Source organism: Hyperoodon ampullatus (genome assembly GCF_949752795.1).
Source record: "Hyperoodon ampullatus genome assembly, chromosome: 11".
Classification (NCBI taxonomy): Eukaryota; Metazoa; Chordata; class Mammalia; order Artiodactyla; family Ziphiidae; genus Hyperoodon; species Hyperoodon ampullatus.
The window spans coordinates 95,283,742-95,304,279 of NC_136924.1; the positions used below are offsets into that span (position 1 = coordinate 95,283,742).

Genomic DNA, 20,538 nt, shown 5'->3' on the forward strand with positions numbered 1-20,538 from the left:
ATGATGGAGTAAGAGACAACTGAGACCAATTTTCATCCTTTTACTGAGGAGGAAAAAAAATATTTAATATTTTTGTTGTATAAGGTATAGCGCCTAAGGCAGGTACTTCTATTCCTGACCTCAGTCCCACGCGCTCCTGCTTTATAAAGCTATAGGACAGAGCAGAGTTGGAATGGAAAAGAAAGGTGGGGTACGAGACAACAGATAAAACTGGAAAGGAGCAGGGGGATGCGGAAAGAAAGACAACAGCCACATGTGTGCCCAAAACTTTTAGTCCCTGCAGCAAATCAGAGTGATGCCAACCCAGTCTCTACCCTGGCTGGTGACCCTGCCGTGGATGCAGGAGAAAATATCCAATACTAAGGGAGTGACAACAAAACTCTGGGCCACAGCTACAGTCAGACGATCCAGAGGGAAGAGGGAGTGCCAGATTTTGCTACTTGTGTCACACAAGCTAGAAAACCCTAGCTCCCCCACTGCTGAGGCACACCTACATTCCACCCATTTCCTCGCCTCACCATACTGTACATTCCTCCTCTAGGAGAATTCTGACCCTGGCTAGACACTCCACTCCGGGATAAGGCCGAGCAGTCCTAGTTCTCTAGACTGCCTCTTTTATAAAGATTGGATTAGGGTAGGTGAGAATCGTAAAGATTTAAAAAATAAAGTAGAACCCAGAGAAATGTCAAAGCTGCCACCATGTAGCACCAGCGACCAATTCTTGCACTTGTCTTCCCTGTCTCAGTAATCCCCTCTACAGAAGACATACATAATTGGAACAGCTCTGTCTTCCCTGTGAAGTCTCTGCTGGCACCAGGTTATAACCTGGACAGTGGGGAGTGTCTGCCTTAGGCTGGTTTGTGCAAGAGGGCCACCTTAGGTCTCCTTGAGGACGTTTATCTTGGCGCAGATCTTGAGGGCAGGGCCCAGCTTGATGTTCATGGCACTCATAAGATGTTCCTCTTTAAGTAATAAAAGGGCCTGTCCATCAATCTCCTGGGAACGAAACTCCTCTGCAATCTCTTGGCAGCCTAGAAGGAAATGATGGGAATATGTATGAGAAACTACACGGTAGCACCAAAGTACTTGTCCTAAATACAGTAATACAGTGGCCTGAGATGGCAAGCTTTGGAAGCAAAATGAAATCAGAGCAACTGGCTATTTATAAAAACAAAAAGAGCCAAGACAGGGACTTCCCTGGTGGCGCAGTGGTTAAGAATCCGCCCGCCAATGCAGGGGACGTGGGTTCGATCCCTGATCCGGGAAGATCCCACATGCCGCAAAGCAACTAAGCCTGTGCGCCACAACTACTGAGCCTGCGTGCCACAACTACTGAGCCCACACACCTAGAGCAGCCCATGCTCTGCAACAAGAGAAGCCGCTGCAATGAGAAACCCGTGCACCGCAGCGAGGAGCGGCCCCCGCTCACCGCAACTAGAGAAAGCCCGCACACAGCAACGAAGACCCAACGCAGCCAAAAATTATAAATAAATTAAATAAATAAATTTATTTTTTAAAAAAAGAATAGCTTATAAATAATCCTGCCTTGAAGAGAGCAGGGCAACAATGGCTCATTATTTCCTAATCCCCTTCTCCACTGAGAAAAGTCTTTTATCCATGGTGGGTATCCCAATTAAACACATAAAAAAATACTTTATCTAAAAATTATTGGTTAAGAATCATAGATGAAAATCAACTGTTGCAAAATTACTGACATAGCAGAGGACAGTCAACCCAGGAAAACTGGGAAACCAGGCTGTGGACAAGTAACTGGAATAAATACCAAGAGTAGAGCCTTCGTCATACCATACTTAAACCTCTACTGCTTAAAGTCCGTTACATTTCCAGTTACAAAAGCCCCTGTGGGATGACCTAAAGAAAACTGTAGGAAAATGAAGCAATATAAGTGACCCGGGTTCTGGTGGACAGGCCCGCGATACCTTGTAGAGAAGCAATAAACTCATACACCTCCTCTACGCTCCAACGGCTAGGATTACTGGACAGGAACACAGGGTTGATGCCATGTAATTCTGGTGTAGGCGGAGCTGTATTGGAGTTCCCCAGGTCACGTTCTCCATGCCCCGCTCGCACGGATAAAGGCCCAGGAGATGTTGGAGAGAGTGCTTCATCGTAACTGGAATTATCTGAACCCCGGCTAGAGTCCTCTTGACCCTACAGAAAAAACCGCAAAACAGGTCACAAGTAATAGTGTCATGAGGTTTCCCTCTCCTCTCCCCAGCCACCCTGGGTTTGGTCGGGCACAAAGGAAAAACTCATCTTAGCACAAGTGAAATAATCTGTACTTCACGTGCAAATGCCCAAAGTCACCAGTCCGCTCTCGAGTGCCTTTCAAGTCTGAACTGTATCCCTCGGTTCTCCCCTTCTATCAATGACTGCCCAAGATTTTCCCTCCTCAAACACGGTGTAAGGATTAAGGGACAGGCAACCAGTAAGGTGAGAAGGGACAAAGAGGTCAGGATCTCTTGGAATTTGGAGGAAGGCAATCAACACAAAACCGGAGTTCTGGTCTCATACTCTTTTTAGCTGGGCAAAGGAACTGCCCTGTGGGGAAGAGGAAGGAAAATGGCCCATTGCTGAGGTAGTGCGCCCCGCACCGGCAGCTCACCCGGTGACGCTTGCCCTGGATCTTGGCACGGGCGATGTCGGAGGAGCTGCGGCGGGGTCCGCGCCGGCGAACGCGGGCGTAGTTGGCTTCTTGAAACTCTTTCATCTTTTTCCTCTTCAGCCGGAATTGGTGGCTACAGCTCACGTTATACCTACGGGTCAGGGCACGTGCAGGAGGTCATGAGTGCTGCCGGAGAAGACCGCCTTGCTCCCCTGCACTAAATGTGAATTGGGATTTTAAGGGCCGATTTGGGGAAGGGAATGAAAGCAGAGGAGACATTAACTATGAGCCCTGAGCAGATCCTAGGGAAGGGGTGTAAGTAAGGTTAGATGGAGGGGTTGAGGCGGGGTGCCTACAGTACCTCTTCGCGCAAGTCATGGAGCAGAATCTCTTGGAGCCGCGGAACTGCTCTGCAGGGGCGTACTTCCCACAGTACTCGCACTTCAGGAGGTTCGCCTTCTTATCTAGCTCTGAAAACAAGGCAGCGCGGGAGGGCTGCATCGGTTTCTGCTGCCACTCAGGCCCCCATCAGGCCCAGCGCTGGACTCTAATTACTCTCAGGGTTCCCCCCAAAGACCTACTCAACCTAATTGAGAATCCCTGAAACAAAGTTCAAGATCCAAAACCGTAAAGAACTGTCCCTCAAGAACATCACAGTCTTCCTAACCTTAAGCCAGACGATTTCCACCTTAAATGACTAATTTTATCCTGACTCACAATCTCAGATTTCAGACAAGACTGCATTTCTGAACAGGAGAGAGGAAAAGATTACTTAATGCCTGGAAAGACATAAGACCTCTCTCCCACAGAAGTTTCCAAAAGCAGGGGGGGAAATGTGAACAGGACTCCTTAACATGTAGTACAGAATCTAGAATAAGGAGAACTGGAAATTAAGATATAGCCTGTATTTTTTTTTTTTTGGCCGCACCCTGCAACATGCAGGATCTTAGTTCCCCGACCAGGGATCAAACCCGTGCCCCCTGCAGTGGAAGCGCGGAGTCCTAACCACTGAGCCGCCAGGGAATTCCCAGAAATAGCCTATTTTAGATCGTCTTTTGAAAAATATATCCTTATAGTAAATAATTCAACAGATTACTCTCGCCTGATAAAATTCCCCTTCGTTCTATCCTATGGAACAACTTTTGTGTGAGTCTGCATGTTCTGTTATATGATGTGGTTTCTGGTTTCTCAGCGTGGATGGACTTCACGTAATTCCCACTTGAAATAGATAATTCCTATTTTACACTAAGTCCTCAAACACATCTCCATCAGCCTCCTTCCCCAGATGGGTCTCTAAATAAATACTTACCAGCAGATGGGCTGTCCCCACCTAAGGGGCCACCCGACTGATTCTCATTCAGCCCTGTCACGAGGCCAGTCTGCAGTGGCTTCTCAGACTCTTTCAGTAACTGAGAACAACCCACCTGTCCAGGAAAAAGGTTAGTTAAGTTAGCCTAATTCCTTTCTGCTTCCCTATAGCTTTCCCCACCATTTTTCACCACCATGCCCTTTGCCCAGATTTCTGAGTTAACGACCAAGTCCGATGCAGAGAAAACCATTTTCAATATAGCAATCAAGAGCCTCTAACTGGCTTTTTTCAGATAAGCCACTGGAGAACAAGTTCCTACCTGGGCTCCCTATTTTGTCCTTTTCCTTCCTAAATTGTAGGGAACATACTAGGAGTCAAGATACTTGTGTTCTAGGTCCTGGTTCTGCAACTCATGGTATCCGGAAAAGTCTCTTAACTTCTCTACCACAATTTTCTTCACTATAAAACAACCTAATTTGTCTAACTAAACATGACAGCTTTAGAGGTCACTTTTTTCCTTTTCTTCTCCTCTTCCCAACATTTTCACTTTCGAGTCTACATACTGTTTCTTCTCTTCACTTCCTTCTTTACAACTAACCATACAAACAACAGAATTGAACCATTCGCTAATAATTAAATAGTTCTGAGCCTTTTGACTTCGTGGAGTTTGAAAAGACAACAATCAGACCAAGCCCCACCTTCTGGCCCTGCCCTCACCGGAAAAGGTTCTGCTCCTTCCTGGATAACGAAGCCTTCGATGATGTGGGTGAGAATCTGGGGCTTCACAATGGCCTGTGGGGGCTTGGAGTCACCCATCTGTCTGGACACCATGGCCAGCGTGGGAGGCGGTGCTGACGGGGCAGGAGCCAAGGCTACTACATCACTGCTCGGGGTACCAGCATTCACAGTGGTCACTGGTTCAGCTTTGTCTGGAAAATAAACACAAGATTGAGGAACAGGCAGGGGAAGACCCAGCTGATCCATCTATGAGCCAGGTCAGCCTGATCTTCCACAGTAAGGCATGTTCCCTTTGGATCATTCACCCTGGATTCCCTGTGTTTGGATGTACTCCACCAAGCCTACTGAGGCAGAGTGATCTTTCAGCTCACTCAGAACCTTCCTCTAATTTCCATGTACTCCAGCAGCACTGCAGAAGCCAGTTACTCACCTCCGAGACCGCCCTTCTCCTCCATGGCCTTCGGGCTCTCTACTACCGGAGACGCCTTCGCAGGAAGCATTGAACTCAATGTGGAGATATCGTCTCTCTCCTCCTCTGACTCAGCCTTGCGTTTTACGGGCAATGTCTGGGGCTTGCCCTATAAAGTGAAGAACAGGAAAGAAAAGATTTATGAGTGAAGGATAACAAGAAAACACAGTTATTCCCATACTGTCAGAGAAAATTTTCTTAGCTCTAGATTCCCCAATTTGTATACTTCCCAGAGTACAGTAAAATTTCTGGTCATTCCCAAGAAGTGTAACTTCTACATCAAGACAAAAAATACAACATTTTCTCCAGGTCCTCACATAGACGTGGAGACCCTGGGTTCATCGACAGCCCAACCACGAACTGTTGTTTTTCTAAAAATCAATTTTGGTGGTTAAGGCTATATCTTGATATAACTTAGTACAGATCCAAAAACACAGAATTTCAGTGGCAAACTTAGGAGTATGAACTTCAGATAGTATCTACACCAATGTCTCCCTCTTACAAAAGGAAGAAATAAATGGCAGGATCTTAACCTTCCATGAACATGTCTCTCTCTTACAAAAGAAGCAGTGATCGATACCAGTATCTTAACCTTCCTAACTCCTTATTCCCCTCCTGAATTAAGCTCAGGTCCTCCTCTCAGGGATGATGGTGCCCTCAAAGCCATCAGGCATCACTCACCGGCAGGTGCACAGACTGCATGTAGAAGGCGGCAGGGACCTGGGCCACAACAGGTGAGGAGGCGGTAGCTGCCCCCTTCACCACGTGTGCCGTCCCCTGCACAGGAGCCAGGGTCATCCCCGAGGCCAAAGCGGGCGGGCACTCCTGCAGCGCACCAGGGGCCTGGGATGAAGGCGGCGAGGAGGCCAAGTGGGCCTGGCCGGGCTGCACGGTGCCTGGCATCCCCCGGGAAGCAGGCACGGCAGCTGCCAGCTGGGCCAGCCCCAAAGCCTGGGCCTGGGCTGTACCTGGCTGTCGGGTGCCCACGACTTGCACAGGGATGTGGGGCGGAGGTTGCTGGGTGGCTGACATCTTAGCAGCCCCCAGCTGAGGAGGCTTGACAGGGGCCACAGGTGGTTTGGACTGGATGGGGACGGGGGGCTTGGGGGCTGGGTCAGGAGGGAGCGACAAGGGCGAAGACTGCAGCATGGGCTGTACAACCAGAGTCTGGGCTGGCTGCTGGGACTGCGAAGGCGGGGCCTGCTGGGCGGGGGGGCCCTGCGGGGGCGGGGGGGCAGGGAGGGGCGCGGCCTGCTGCTGCTGCTGCTGCTGCTGCTGCTGCTGCTGCTGCTGGGCCAGCTGGAGGTGGGTGGCCGTGTGCAGCAGCTGCGCCTGGCGGTGCGGGAACTGCTGCTGGTGGTGGATGGCGATCTGCTGCTGGATCACCACCTGCTTCTGCTGCAGGTGGATCTGCTGCTGCTGCTGGATCAGGGAGTGGGGCTGGATCTGCGTGTAGGTGGCTGCGGGGACAGCCCCGAAGCGACAAAGAGGGAGGGGGGCAGAAAATCAGCAGTAGCACCAGGAATGGGAAGCCGGAGCAACCTTCCGAGGCGGACCCGGACGGCGAATGGAAGGCGAGCCTGGAGGGGCCCGGCCAGCTGCTTGGATCACACTCCTTCCTCCGAGTCTGACGGTACCAGCTACCTCCAGTCTTAAAGGTTTCCGCAAGAGACCACTCTTGCTCGAGCAGTTAACAGTCCTCGGTAACTTCTTGCGTTTATCTAACTTTTATTTTTTTGCTCTACTTAAATCCTGTTACTTTGCACTCAGCAAGGACAACGGCGGGCCCATCCTCTCCACAATTAGACTCAGCTCCCCAAGCACTGAGGCCATGTTTCATTCATTTTTACACCCCTAGAACCCAGCCCAGGGCCTGCCACATGAGAAACACTTAGCAGTCACTGAAAGTATAAACGTCCACAGAGGTAAAGATACCAACATCTTCCTGTGAATGCCTCGGTCTCCAAGATTTATCAGTTTGGGTCACCGCCTATGAGAAGTCTTACGAGTCAGCAGCAGCTGTGAGCTCGGACTTTACCCAGTTTCCTCCACTGTAAACTAGAGTTGGGATCTCCCCGCTCCATACCCTACCAGAGTGTCCAGAGGATATATGTGAAATGAAAGCACTTCGGTAACAGAAGTGCTACAGTGGGTAAATACTAGGTATTAAACTGATAATTAACTGTTACATTTTGTGAATACATTATTCAAATATAGCAACAACTAAAGAACTAGAAACAAGGAAGGCAAAAATAAACATTACCAAGTAAGGTGCACACATCTAACTCTACACACAGCCTGAAATCAAGAACTATTTTGGGTTATTATTTATTTTTTATCCTTATCATTGATATAGATGATCACAAGTTGACTGTATTAAACCATGGCTCTATTTGCTCATCCTAAGTGCTCTAAGGCACCTATACAGTCTCTGCTCTACACTGGGCCAACTAACCAACATTAAACGCATCCCTTATGCTAGACTGTAAGCTCCGTGAGCAGAGGGGTCTGTTTTTCAAAGATGTGTCCCAGCACCTCCTAGAACATAGCAGGCAATTCAAAAAGAACCAAGTGAATGAATGGATCAAGTGAGTAAACTGAAGAACTCAGGACCTAAGAAAGAGAGGACAAGGCAACTTGTAAACTGACTGCTGCCTGGTGGAAACAGACAAGATCCATCTCTGTTACCTGTCGTCCTGTCTCCCTGGACTAATATGATCAAGGTTGATGTGATTCTCTTTCCTTCCACTAGTCCGGGACCAAGACAAGCAGGAAAAAAGGCAAAGATATGTACTCTGACGATTTCAAACAAGTCCCGAGAGAACAATGACATTATGAGAGGTGACAGCTTACCTGAGCTAATAAGGGTCTGGCTGGGAGCAGGTGTGGCTGTCCGTGTCAGGTTCATGCCCACGCTCTGCTGACCAGTCCCATCTGCTTCTGCCTTCTTGGCCGCTGCACTTTCTGCTTCTGTCTGGCTGCCCTGACTCACAGTCACTGCCTGGGCTGCAGGCAAGGGCTGCACCACTCCTGTGCCCTTCCTGGGACAGCTCCCACCACCACCCATTCCTGAGGAAGGCAACTGACCCAAGCCCCCAGGTGTCTGGCCACCTGGACCCATGGACCCTGGGATGCTATTCCCACTGCCTCCACCAGCTTGACTAAGGTTGAGGGACTGGCCTGAGGCCCCAGAGGACGCCTGAGCCACAGCGAGGGCCTGGCTAGAGGCCTGGGAGAGGCTGGAGACAGGGGAGGCTCCAGGAGGAATGGCCTTCTGAGCAGAGCCTTGCATTTGGGGTCCTTGGGCTGAGGCCTGTTGGTTCCTGACTGCCAAGTTCTGCACCTGAAAGATAAGAAGCAAAAGACAGACTGAGAAAAGGGGAACAGGGGGCACTCAGGGCAAAGATTTCTGTGACTGATTCCGAAGCAGTGATGACAGCTACAGATATTCCACAGCCCCCCTCAACTCGTACCCCCTCCTGTACAAACGTACACCGTGAAGGCCTTCCCAGGGAGGGACTCAAGTCATATTTGATTTTTCAGGCTCCTTCACTCACTATCAAATCCATCATCTAGTCTGGTTATTGTATTCCTTCAAAATGTCTCCGATTTTCCCTTTCCTCTCCATTCATTCATTCAACATCTACAAAACATCTACTATGCTTCAGGTACCACACTGGATACTGGGAATGCAGAGATGAAAGACACGAGCCCCTGCTTTTAATGAGTACTTTCTACTAAAAAAGACAAGAAAACCAAATCACACTATGCACAGATAGGCACACAGTGCTACACGAGCACAGAGAGGAGATTAACTCAGACTAGGGAGATTAGTGAAGACGTCCTAAAACAGGTGAGGTCTGAGCTGAGAACCAACAGGTAATAGTGAAGGCAGGGGTTTGAAGACATAGGTGACAACACGGCAAGACCACTGAGCCAAGAAAGAGCCCAGCATTTTTGGAAATTATAAATATTTCATTATGTTTGGGGTGAACTAGAGGAAATGGCAAGAAGTGAAGCTAGGAAGGTAGGCTGAGGCTAGAAAGAGGACAGGTCTCCAAGGGCCTGGTGTGTTAAAACAAAGAGAGCCTGAACTTTACTTTGGAAACAGAGTTTCTCCATCTTCTTCGTTGTTATATTCCCAGCACCTAGCACAGCGCCTGACAGATAGTAAGTGCTCCAAGGTATGAATGGAGAGAAGGAATGATGAGCACTTAATGGATTACAGGAAGCCACTGAAGAATATGCATCAGAATCATCGTGATCAAATCTATAGCTGAAACTATTCTTTCAAACACTGCTGATGAAAGTATAAATCAGTACAACCACTTTGGAAAACAGTTTGGCATCATATCCTAAAGGTGAATATTCACACACACTCTAATAACCCAGGAATCCCGTAAGAGAAATGCTCGCCGTATACAATGGGTGGCTTGTGTTAAGAATGATCACAGCAGCACTAGTCATAATAATAAAAGCCTGGAAACCAACCAAATGGCCATAATCAGAAGAGAAGATGAATGAAGATGTGTAGTGTATTTACACAATGGAATATTACATAGAAATCAAAATGAATAAAGTACAATGACATACAACAATACAGATGGATTTTGACAATAAGCTATTAAGAAATCATTCCCAAAAACACTGCACACAAGTACAACACAAATACCTTATAAATTTAAATATAAATTATACATGTGTGTGTATATATATGTGTGTGTGTATATATATATATATATAAATGATATAGTATCTGGAATTTGCTTCTAAATAATCCACAGGTGAAGGGAAGGGGTCTGGAGAGATTGGCCACATGTTTATAAATGCTGAAGCTGGATGGTTAAGTACATGGAGATTCATATTTCTTTATATTTTTGTTTATGTCTGGAATGTTCCATAATAAAAGTACATTTTAGAAATATACATAAAGGCAATAAAACTATATAAAAAGGGACACAGGGAAGGATGAACCTAGGAATCACGGGTAAGGGGAGGCAGTGGGTGGAACTGGGGATAGCTTATTACATGATTAAAACCTACTGAGTAAATATTTTTAAAAAGTGGACCAGGGCTTCCCTGGTGGCGCAGTGGTTGAGAGTCCGCCTGCCGATGCAGGGGACATGGGTTCGTGCCCCGGTCCGGGAGGATCCCACATGCCGCAGAGCAGCTGGGCCCGTGAGCCATGGCTGCTGAGCCTGCGCGTCCGGAGCCTGTGCTCCGCAACGGGAGAGGCCACGACAGTGAGAGGCCCACGTACCGCAAAAAAAAAAAAAGTGGACCATTGATGAGAAGAGGCCATGAGCCAAGGATTATGATTTATCAAATTCGGTACACCAGAGGTACAATTAAAAATAATGTTAGTAACAACATATATCTTCCTATTAAAAAACTTATTCTGATAGTCATGTGGGAGAGGATTAGAAGTAGAGATGGCCGAAGTCACGAGACCAGTTAGGAAACTAGTACAGTAATTCAGGTGGAAAACAAAAAGAACCCGAATTCAGACAACAGTAATAAAGAACAAGAGGTAATAGCTTTTGAGAGAGATTTACAAGAATCATCAGGATTGGGTGCTGGGGCGCTTATATACTACCTGGCAATTATATATATTTTTTCTAACCGGCTTCCTTTCCATAATGGCTATTGAAAGCTTTCCTCCTTTCCTTGTACCTCAGAACCACTTCCTCTTTCCCGTCACTGTTCACTCCAGCAGAGACACTACAACCACTAGATGTGCGCGATGCTTCAGCAGTTCCGCCAAACGTGCCCCTGCACCTGCCCCCGTCGCCTACCACCCCCTCTCCTCCTCTCCTTCCTCCTCTCCAAGGGCCGTCCTTCTCCAGGCTGAGGGTCCCATCCCCTCCTTCTCAAATCTCTCCTTCTCTTCAACCTCTCCTCTACTGGCTCCCTGCCATCACCAAGCCGGAACCCCATTCCCAAGCCCAGCCTCACCCTCCTCTCCTGTTCTTGCTAATCTCTTAATAATTGTTTACAACCACCGCACCGATTCCCACCACCCAGTCGTTCCTCAAGTCACACTGCTCCTCTGGCTTCAGCCCCCGACTCCCCCGGAAGGGCTCTCCACCCACAGACCTAAGTCCAGCTCTCCCGCCCTCTCCACTGAGCTGGACAGAGGACCCCCTCCACTTCCGTAACATGCGGCTCCCCTGTCTTCGTGACACTGCACAATCCAGATCTCGTCTCTGCCACTCTTGCCTATTCCCCTCTGCCAGCCCACCACCCTCTACTCCACCTGGAGCTGCTCTGTTTTCTAAGGGCTCGTTCTAAACCTCGGGGCTCCAGCTTGAAGGCTTTTCTCTTCTCAATCCGTACCAGCTCCCCCAGGCGATTTCCGGTGCTTGACTTCTCTTATCATCTCCACGCACACTACTCCTGTCTGTTCATCTCCAGCTCAGTCAGACCTCTCCTCCGAGCTGAGCACTGTGTACATCAGACTGCTGACGCAGGACCTCCTCGTGGGCGGCTCACAAGCACTGCTAGGTCGGCACATCCTCAAGTGAACTTCACCCTGCGTCCACTTCCCCGGCATTCTTCATTGCATTCACAGCGCTCCTGGCCCCTCACGGCCGTGTCAGATCCCAGCTCTGGCACCTCCCCGCACTCCCCCATCCACTGGTTCAGGCCTCCCTTTCCAATGATCTTCTAAGTTTTTCTCCAATCTACTCATTTCTGTCCATCTACATTGCTACCACCTAATCCGAACACCGTCTTTCCCCTAAACTCTTACAACACTGTTTTTCTCCTTATATTCACACTCACACCATTTCCATTTATTCTCCAGAGGAGCCAACATAGTCCTTAAACTAAAAAAAAAATTTTTTTTAAACCCTCAAGTCTCCAAGTCACTGCCGTTTCCCACTGGCCTTCACATAGAGCCCCAAATCCTAAACACAGTCCCCAAGGCCCTGTAAGATTAGTTTCTCCCACCTCCCCAGTGCCATCTCCATCCCCCAGCACCAGGCTCCAGGAACACGGGTATTCTTTTAGTGCCTCAAATATACAAAGTCCCTTCCCTCCTCAGGTCTCTGGATGTGGGGGGGACCCTGCCTTCACTCTCATTCCATGTCTTCCCCTGAAGACTTCTACAGGCCCCCATTTAACTGACATCTCCTCGGGAACGCCTTCTTGACATCTACCCCCATCCCAAGGCTAAATTAAGTCCCTTTCTATGGTTTTTTTTTTTTTTTTTTGCGGTACGCGGGCCTCTCACTGTTGTGGCCTCTGCCATTGCGGAGCACAGGCTCCGGACGCGCAGGCTCAGCAGCCATGGCTCATGGGCCCAGCCGCTCTGCGGCATGTGGGATCCTCCCGGACCAGGGCACGAACCCGTGTCCCCTGCATCGGCAGGCGGACTCTCAACCACTGCGCCACCAGGGAAGCCCCCCTTTCTATGTTTTCAGAGCACTCTGTACTTTTTTTTTTTTTTTAATAAATTTATTTATTTATTTTTGGCTGCATTGGGTCTCCGTTGCTGCGCGCAGGCTTTCTCTAGTTGCGGCGAGAGAGGGCTACTCTTCGTTGCGGTACGAGGGCTTCTCATTGTGTTGGCTTCTCTTGTTGTGGAGCACGGGCTCTAGGCAGGCGGGCTTCAGTAGTTGCAGCACATGGGCTCGGTAGTTGTGGCTTGCGGGCTCTAGACAGCAGGCTCAGTAGTTGTGGCGCACGGGCTTAGTTGCTCCGCGGCATGTGGGATCTTCCCGGACCAGGGCTCGAACCTGTGTCCCCTGCATTGGCAGGCGGATTCTTAACCACTGCACCGCCAGGGAAGTCCCAGCACTCTGTACTTTCTAATGAAGCAATCATTAAACTATTCAGGTGATTATCTGTTCAGTGTGCTTTGATGATGTGTCATCTCCATCAGTCCAGTGATCATGACCTTGGACATTCAAGGCCAAGGAATGTCTGATATCTGATCTAACGAGGGCTAAACTCTTAAACACTCACTATGCTGTGTCCAGGCACTCTTCAAACGCTTACACACATCAACTCCCTTGGTCCTCACAACACACTCTGAGGTAGGTATTTTATAACAGCTATTTAACAGATGAAGAAATTGTGGCTAAAAATGTTAGGCCATTTGCAGGGGTCACACTAAGTCATGGAGTTGGAATCTGACCCAGTCATCAGATTCCCACTTTCAACCACTACTCTGTCCCTCCACACACTGACACACAAATATCTGATGAATACATAGATGGATAAATGAAAGAATTGCTATGGAAGCAGGCTCCACCTCATCCTCTGATTCCACGGCTATCACTGTAGTCTAAACCAAAGGCCTTACCTTGTAACTAAATGACCTCAACAGTTTCTTAGCAGGTTCCCTCATTTCTCTTTCTTCTCCAGGCACGTGTTCCTAAATGATTCTTTCTCAAGGAGTCTCCTGACCCCATCAATCTGCTGTTCAAGCCAGCAGTGCCACTGCTACGTGTGAACTTACCTGGCTTTCAGACTTCTCCCTAACAACGACCTTTCCAGCCACAGGCCTGCCGTCTCCACTTTATTCACTCATCCCCAAATCATCTTCACGTACATGAGACAGGCCTTTACACATACTGTTCTCTCTCCTGTGTTCTTCTTACTCCAAATCAAATCCTACCCGTCCTTTAAGAATCTGCTCATGTTCCTAAAAGTCACTGAAAAGAAATGCAGGCAACTCTTCCCTAAACTCCTGCATCACTCAAAGTTGGTACTGTTTACTCTTGCACTTCTTTCTTCTCTAAGCTCTTTGAAGACTTGACTCATTTTTCAATCCCCCAGTTTCTGGTATATACCTGAGCACATCAACAGAAAGAGCTCAGTATTTACTTGCTGACTGATAAACTAAAAGAATGAAACGAGTACTATGAGATCCCAGTTTGCATCCCACCCATAAGAAGCTAAAACATGCAGGCTCTATATATATGTATAAACACACACACACACACACATATATATTGGAGATAAGGCATGGGAAGCACTGGTGAGGAAGACTTTACTGGGAACACAGTGAGCAGAAACAGACTGCTGAAGGTTGAGAGCTACAGTGACTCATAAAGACAAGGAATCAAGTGCTCGGCCAGCAACTCAGCCAGGTCCGCTTCACGTGTGTCTAACTAGAATTCCCTCAACCATCCCTTATCTTACAGAGACGGTACCGCAAGAAGAGAGAACTAAGACTTCCTGAATGAAACTGAGCCATGGAGGGCTAAAAGAAGGGTAAGGACATCTGTCCTGTATTAAGAATAAGGCTTCCCACATCCACAGGGCTGTTTTCAGTCAAGTCTACTTCCCTTCCTAACTCAAAGAACTAAAAAGGTGTAAGGTATTCAAGTTCTACAGAAAGTTTTTAAAAAAAAGGATTCTGAAAAGCGGTAATGGGGTGGAAGGGTGGGCCCTGGTCCGAGGCCTTTCCCCCCGCCCTCCCCAGCGTCCGTCCACAGGTCAAGTGGTCGCCACTGACCTGATCAGCATCTGCGTGAACTCCCGGAGGCTGAGCAGACGGCGCCTCCTGCTGGACCGCGGCCACTGCCCCGTTGGGCATCAGGATGAGCTGGGAGGCTAGAGGCACGTTCCGGCCCAGGGTCCGGTTTACCTGCAACAGGTTTCCCAGCTGTGGCTGGCAAGGAGGAGGAAGAGGACGAGCAGAGGGAGGAGAGCAAGAGGAAAAGAAGAGAGACAGAAGAGACGGAAGGGAAGGACCACAAGACAAAATAAACAGAAGATACGAAACAGCTAAGCCCTGCCCCTTTCCACACCAACCCAGGAGACCCTTATTCTCCACGTGCGATGAATCATCCGAAGAAAACCTAGAACGTGTATAAAACTATACACTGATAGCAAAGAATCAAACGTCAAAGAAGTTGAGACAATGAGGATTGTGGAGCAAGTGTCTATACATAGTAAGTAGATAGGCCAAGAGATGACACTTAGGATTCGTGTACTTGAGTCATAGGTTTAAAGATAAGACTATTATCTGACGCAAATTTCTCAAATACTAAGGTGAACATCTTCTAACTTAGGATCTCAGTAATCTGCAGGCTACCTGTAAACACTAAGCATCACTTCTAGAGGTTAAGTAAGGCAGAGGAGGTAGATCAGCTTGTCTTAAAACATCTGGGTAACCATGATTAAATAAAACAGCTTTCACTCTGGGCATTCCCTGGTGGTCCAGTGGTTAGGACTCAGCGCTTTCACTACTGCAGGCCCGGATTCAATCCCTAGTCGGGGAGCTAACATCCCATAAGCTGTGTGGTGCAGCCAAAAAAAAAAAAAAAAAAAAGCTTTCACTCAATAAGTCACAGGACATTTATGCCCCTGGGGCAACAGCAGCTGTGGCTTTGGCTTACCCGTAGATACATCTGGGCCTGGGACTGGTTGAGGGGTGGGGAGGTGGTGTTCCCCAGTAGCACAGATTGGGTCAAAGTGGTAGCACTGGGAGAGCTCACACTCTGGGATCGGCTGATGAGCTGGGCGGCCGACGTGGTGGCCAGATTGATCTGTGTGGTACAGAAAGGAACCAGGACTCAGGATTGGGGAGAGGTAAAAGGAAGTATACACGACTGACAAATTCAGAGTGACGTGGTCAAGAACAGAGTATCTCACTTTCATAGTCAGAAGGAAATGAATAATACCTTGCTATCCATGACTATCATCCAGCTACTGGAGGGTATCACCAAACCAGTCCCTAACCACCAGCGTAACAGTTGAGAAGGCAAAGGAACGAAACAGAACCGATCTTACTTCTCATTCAAGGCTTTGCTACCGCCTACGTAGGATTTTCCTCCTCCTTTCTTAGACCTCCTCATTAAGACTCCTATACAGATCCAAGCTGGTTACTTTCCATTTTACTAATATTCTCTACATAAGGGCAGTAAATGCCATTGATGGCTCGATAAAACACTCTCAGACCAGCAGCACAAAGTAGTTTAACCCAGAGAGGAAAGCCCCTCGGAGGGGAGGGGCAGTACTCACGGAGGCCTGGGTGGTGGTGGTCTGCTGCTGGGCGGGGCTGGTGTTTGGGGAGCTGGCCTGCCGACTGGCAGCAATGGTGGCCTGTTAGAGGGGAAAGAAGACAAGAAAGAGCAGAGACAATGAAGGAAAAGGCTCTGAATCTGCCAGTAATAGATCACAGGCACAAAATATAATAGAGATCTCAGGTAAGAACTGAGAGCCTCTACTGTGGAGCAAGGACGAGCGTCTTCGCAATCCCAATTCCCCTCATGTTGTCACATATGCTAACCCAATAACTCCCACATGACCCACCCGGGGCAGGCAGGCAACCCGTCCTCTTCCTCCCACTTTCTTTTAGCTGCAAGAAACTTTGGTCAGGTCATGTCATGAGTCACTGCTAAGTCCAGCCCAGTGCTGCCCAATCAATACAAATATAATATGAGCCACATATATAAACTAGTGTGAACATTTTTCAAAAAGTGAAAAGAAACAGGAGAAGTAAACTTTAATAATTTACTTTATTCAAGCTGATCTGTCTCATTTCAACATGTAACAAACATAAACTATTGAAATTCTTTTTTCATACTAAGTCTCTGAAATCCAAAATCTTTTCGCACACCTCCGTTTGCACTAGCCGTATTTTAAGTGCTCAATAGCTACCTGTGGCTAACGGCTACCATACTGGACAGGACAGGTCTAGCACAAAGCCATGCTACCTCTAAAAGGTAGTTTCTCCACAGTTCTTACTGAGAGCCCAGACACTAAGTCCCTTCATCCTCCTGCAGGAGGACAGGAGGCAGAGGAGACTGTTTCCACCCTGGCTCAGCGGAGGAGGAAGAGTGGCCCGACCTACCTGTAATGCCTGTTCCCTCCCTCCTGGGCCAGCTAGCTGCTGACCTCTCACCTGCTGGACGGCAGCCAGGCTATGCAGCTGGGCATTGCTGAGCTGCTGCTGGAGCATGAACTGGTGGAAATACTGAGCTGCGTTGGGCTGACGCTGCAGTGCCTGCAGAGCCTAGGAAGAAAGAGCGGGGATCAATCCACTTAGAATGAATCACTCCTGGGACTTGCCTGGCGGTCCAGTGGTTAAGACTCCGTGCTCCCAATGCAGGGGGCACGGGTTCGATCCCTGGTCGGGGAACTAACATCCCACATGCCGCACGGTGTGGCCAGGAAAAAAAGAAGAATCACTCCTAACTCCTATTCTATAGAAATCACTGTGGTCCTCTGAAAGGGATATATGGGAAGGAGGGAAACAAAGGAAGATGGGTATCTGGTTAAATTGTCAACATCTGATTTGTCCATTTTTATATCAGAACCAGTAAGTCCTTAAAAAGTAGACAAGCAGTTAATTCTGCTGTGCTCTATTCTTGAAAAGTAAAGCAGTATAACTCACATGAACTCTTATTTCCCAAAACGGAATCTGTAAATATACGATATAACAAAGAATTAGGACTAAACTGGTGTGAAAATAAATGGGATGTTGATTAATGTAAAGAGAAGAAGAAAATAAAAGACCATATTCTAAGGATACAATAAAGGTGACAGAATCCTAAGGGGTTGGATATGATGAAAAATAGAGTAAATGGTCACTTACGAAGGACTGTATCAGGTAAAATTTTCAAGTAACTGGCATTTTCAAACATCTACAGCATAATACTAATGGGTGTTTATCAAGATGATACTGGTAATTCAGTTTTAACATTAACTTCGGGAAATTACTATATTCTTTTTAATAACTAGAACCAGTCTTAGGATGTGCATAGTTATTCTAGTAGCTAAAATATTTTAAGTAAAAGTTCTTAACTTCCATTACTCAGGGTGATTTTCAAGAAAGACCAAAAATTAAAAACCTGACAATCCATAAAGAGAAATGGTTGGTTAGAATCTAGCAACATGAACTGAATGGTATAAAAACCTTAAAGACTGAATCTCATTCTGCCTCCTTGCTCAAACTTGTGAACCCCTAAGATTCTCAGAACTGGAAGGGACCTTAGTTGTCACCTAATCCGACTCCCCGCGTTTGCTGGAAAGGAACCAAGGGCAATTATCTTCCTGCATCCTTGCCCGCCCCAAGCCAATGCTCACAGATCACAGCCCCTCAGAGCTGAGCCTCACCTGCACTGCTTGCCGTTCGTACAGTGACATCTGAGCTATCTGGGGCCGAGAGCTGCCTCCAGAGCCGGAACTCCCATTGGTGGAGTTGGAGCTCTGCTCACTCTCAGTCTCCATGATAGAGGTCCAGGGAGCCCGAGGCTGGCGCTCTGACTCAAGACCTAGATGGAAGCAGCAAAGGATTCAAATTTACACCTGATCTCAAACGACTCTTTCATGTTATTATTCAAGTTATCTAAGAACCTTCCTCTTCTTCCATAAACCATGATTTCTCCAGTTTAATAACTACCAAATCTTCAATATACTCTTATAACCATAACTTCCCCACACCATCTTTTGAAGCTAAGCAGTGTCGCAAAATAAACAACTTTTACCTGTTCCCTCATGCCATTAAATATAAAATGGCCAGAATGTGAGGCAGTTCCTTATCACAGTAAGGCCACCTTATATCCCCATGACACTTTTAAATAGTCCCATTTAAAATTCACTGTTATCTCATCTCTCTCAGCACGTGCAACGCCATTCTCAGCATCATCTTATTAACAATGGTCGCCACTGACTGAGAGGCCGATAGGTGCCTCCTCTCACTGGGCGAGGCTCTTCACCTCCATTATCTCTCACTGCTTTACAGTAAATATAATTATCCCCACTTTACAATTGTGGAATTGAGGTTTTCTGAAGTTAAAGTTGTCCTAGTTAAGTATCAGATCTTTACACTAGGACATGCTTCTTCAAACCAAAAACAATCTGTGATTAAGGCAGCGTCACTCACTTTGAGTACGCACCGTCATCATTTTAAAGGAGGGGCTTAAGATACAGATATCAATACATCGAATGCATCATAGAAAGGCATAAAACTAGGAGACAGAAGAGCTAGCCTACAGCCCATATCGCCCGAAGAGCTGCCTGGTTCCCACTCAGGCTGCTTGTAACACCTTGGACATGTCACTTTCCCTTCTTACAACCTCAGTTTCCCTGTTTGCAAGGAAGGCTTCACAAATAAGTGTAATACATCATTTTAACAAATAACTTACAGGTATTAAACATAGTAAAGACAACCATGAAAATCTTCAAGAAAATAAGATTCAACTTTTGAGTCCACTAAAGTAGTCAGAATTTACCCTCTGGGGTCTATACTAAAATTTGCAAAAAGACATGAAAACATTGCTAAGAACCAAGCAAAGAGACAGATGAAAGTAGGAAGAAACATGCCTTCGAAGCAGCACTAAATGACAATAAGGTTTTTTTGTTCATTCTTTTTTTTCCCCGTCTTCTGTTAAACCTAAATACTATATTGTCTACTTTTGAGGCGTGGAGCCACTATAGATATCGGGTCAGCAGAGCACAATTTGGCTTTGGAATGTAAACATCAAACCAGAATTTCTGCTAAGGGGTGTCGACAGTTTAATGAGGGTGGACCTATTTTAATGACTGCATTCAAAACAAACAAAGTAAACAAAATCAAAACGCTTGGGCTTGCAGATAAAGTTGGGGAGATTTTTTATGATTCCATTCCCAGTATCATCTGATTGCATCGTTATCCCCCAAGAATTCAGTTGCACAGGAATAGCAAATGTTACTGCAAACATGGATATAACCCAAGAAGTACACAGGAGAAATCACACTGGCTTCAAGTCTAGTCTATCTTCTCCCCACATCTTTTGCCAAAATATTAAAGCACTAAACAGATACAGACCCATGAATCCTCATTATCAGCATGTGAAGAAAAAAAGTGGGTAAGGGTTAGAGGCAGCACGGCATAGCTGTATAGACAGATCACCGGACTTAGTTCACTGGACTCAGAGACAGGAGGAGACCCCTTTACTAGCTGGAGGGGACATTAATTCCCTTCATGGGTGAAAATGCTAATAAAACGTATGATCCCTCATCTCCCCCCCAAAATGGAAGTCTTATTAATTTTTCAGAGTGAGAAACAGAGAAGAGGTGGAAAGGGACCAGCTTAAAGTTTTTAATAAAATCAGGAGAAACTGTCATCAAAACCAGGATTCCTGGATCCCAGGCACATAAATCTATTCATTAGTGATCAGTGTTGGGACTGTAAAATTAAATACAGAAAGTGAAGATAACAAAAAGTTTGGGAAGCACAGTGAATTTAAATTTTCAGAATTTAACTGGAAGAGAAAGAGAAGCTGACCCATAGAGGTCCCCAAAGTAACTAAACCACGGTCATCCTGAAAGGCAGCCTTTGGGCGTGTGTGGTTGGGTCGGAGCAGACCTTTGGCAAGGAGCTGGAAGAGGATATTGAAGTGGACCTGGTACTGGGCCTACCGAGCCAAGAGTTGGAGGCAATCAATTTCCCCAAAG

General features: G+C 47.1%; 1 protein-coding gene across 15 annotated transcripts; it reads right to left on the reverse strand.

The window, feature by feature from the left end:
* Nucleotides 1-876: 876 nt before the first annotated feature.
* On the reverse strand, nt 877-18,330 carry PHC1 (polyhomeotic homolog 1; the record flags this gene model as incomplete). 15 transcript variants are annotated; one of them, XM_079715451.1, is made up of 15 exons in its annotated part: nt 877-1,031; nt 1,941-2,172; nt 2,627-2,777; nt 2,988-3,096; nt 3,936-4,050; nt 4,653-4,864; nt 5,104-5,251; nt 5,824-5,919; nt 6,361-6,602; nt 7,996-8,485; nt 14,609-14,764; nt 15,495-15,644; nt 16,120-16,200; nt 17,003-17,113; nt 18,217-18,330. In XM_079715451.1, the coding sequence occupies 15 exons, from the start codon at nt 18,328-18,330 to the stop codon at nt 877-879; spliced, it is 2,562 nt and encodes an 853-aa protein (XP_079571577.1). The 15 variants fall into 15 exon arrangements, with proteins under 15 accessions (XP_079571577.1, XP_079571576.1, XP_079571575.1 ...); XM_079715450.1 differs by having other exon boundaries at nt 6,343-6,602; XM_079715449.1 differs by having other exon boundaries at nt 5,824-5,967; nt 6,343-6,602.
* Between the last annotated feature and the right edge of the window lie 2,208 nt (nt 18,331-20,538).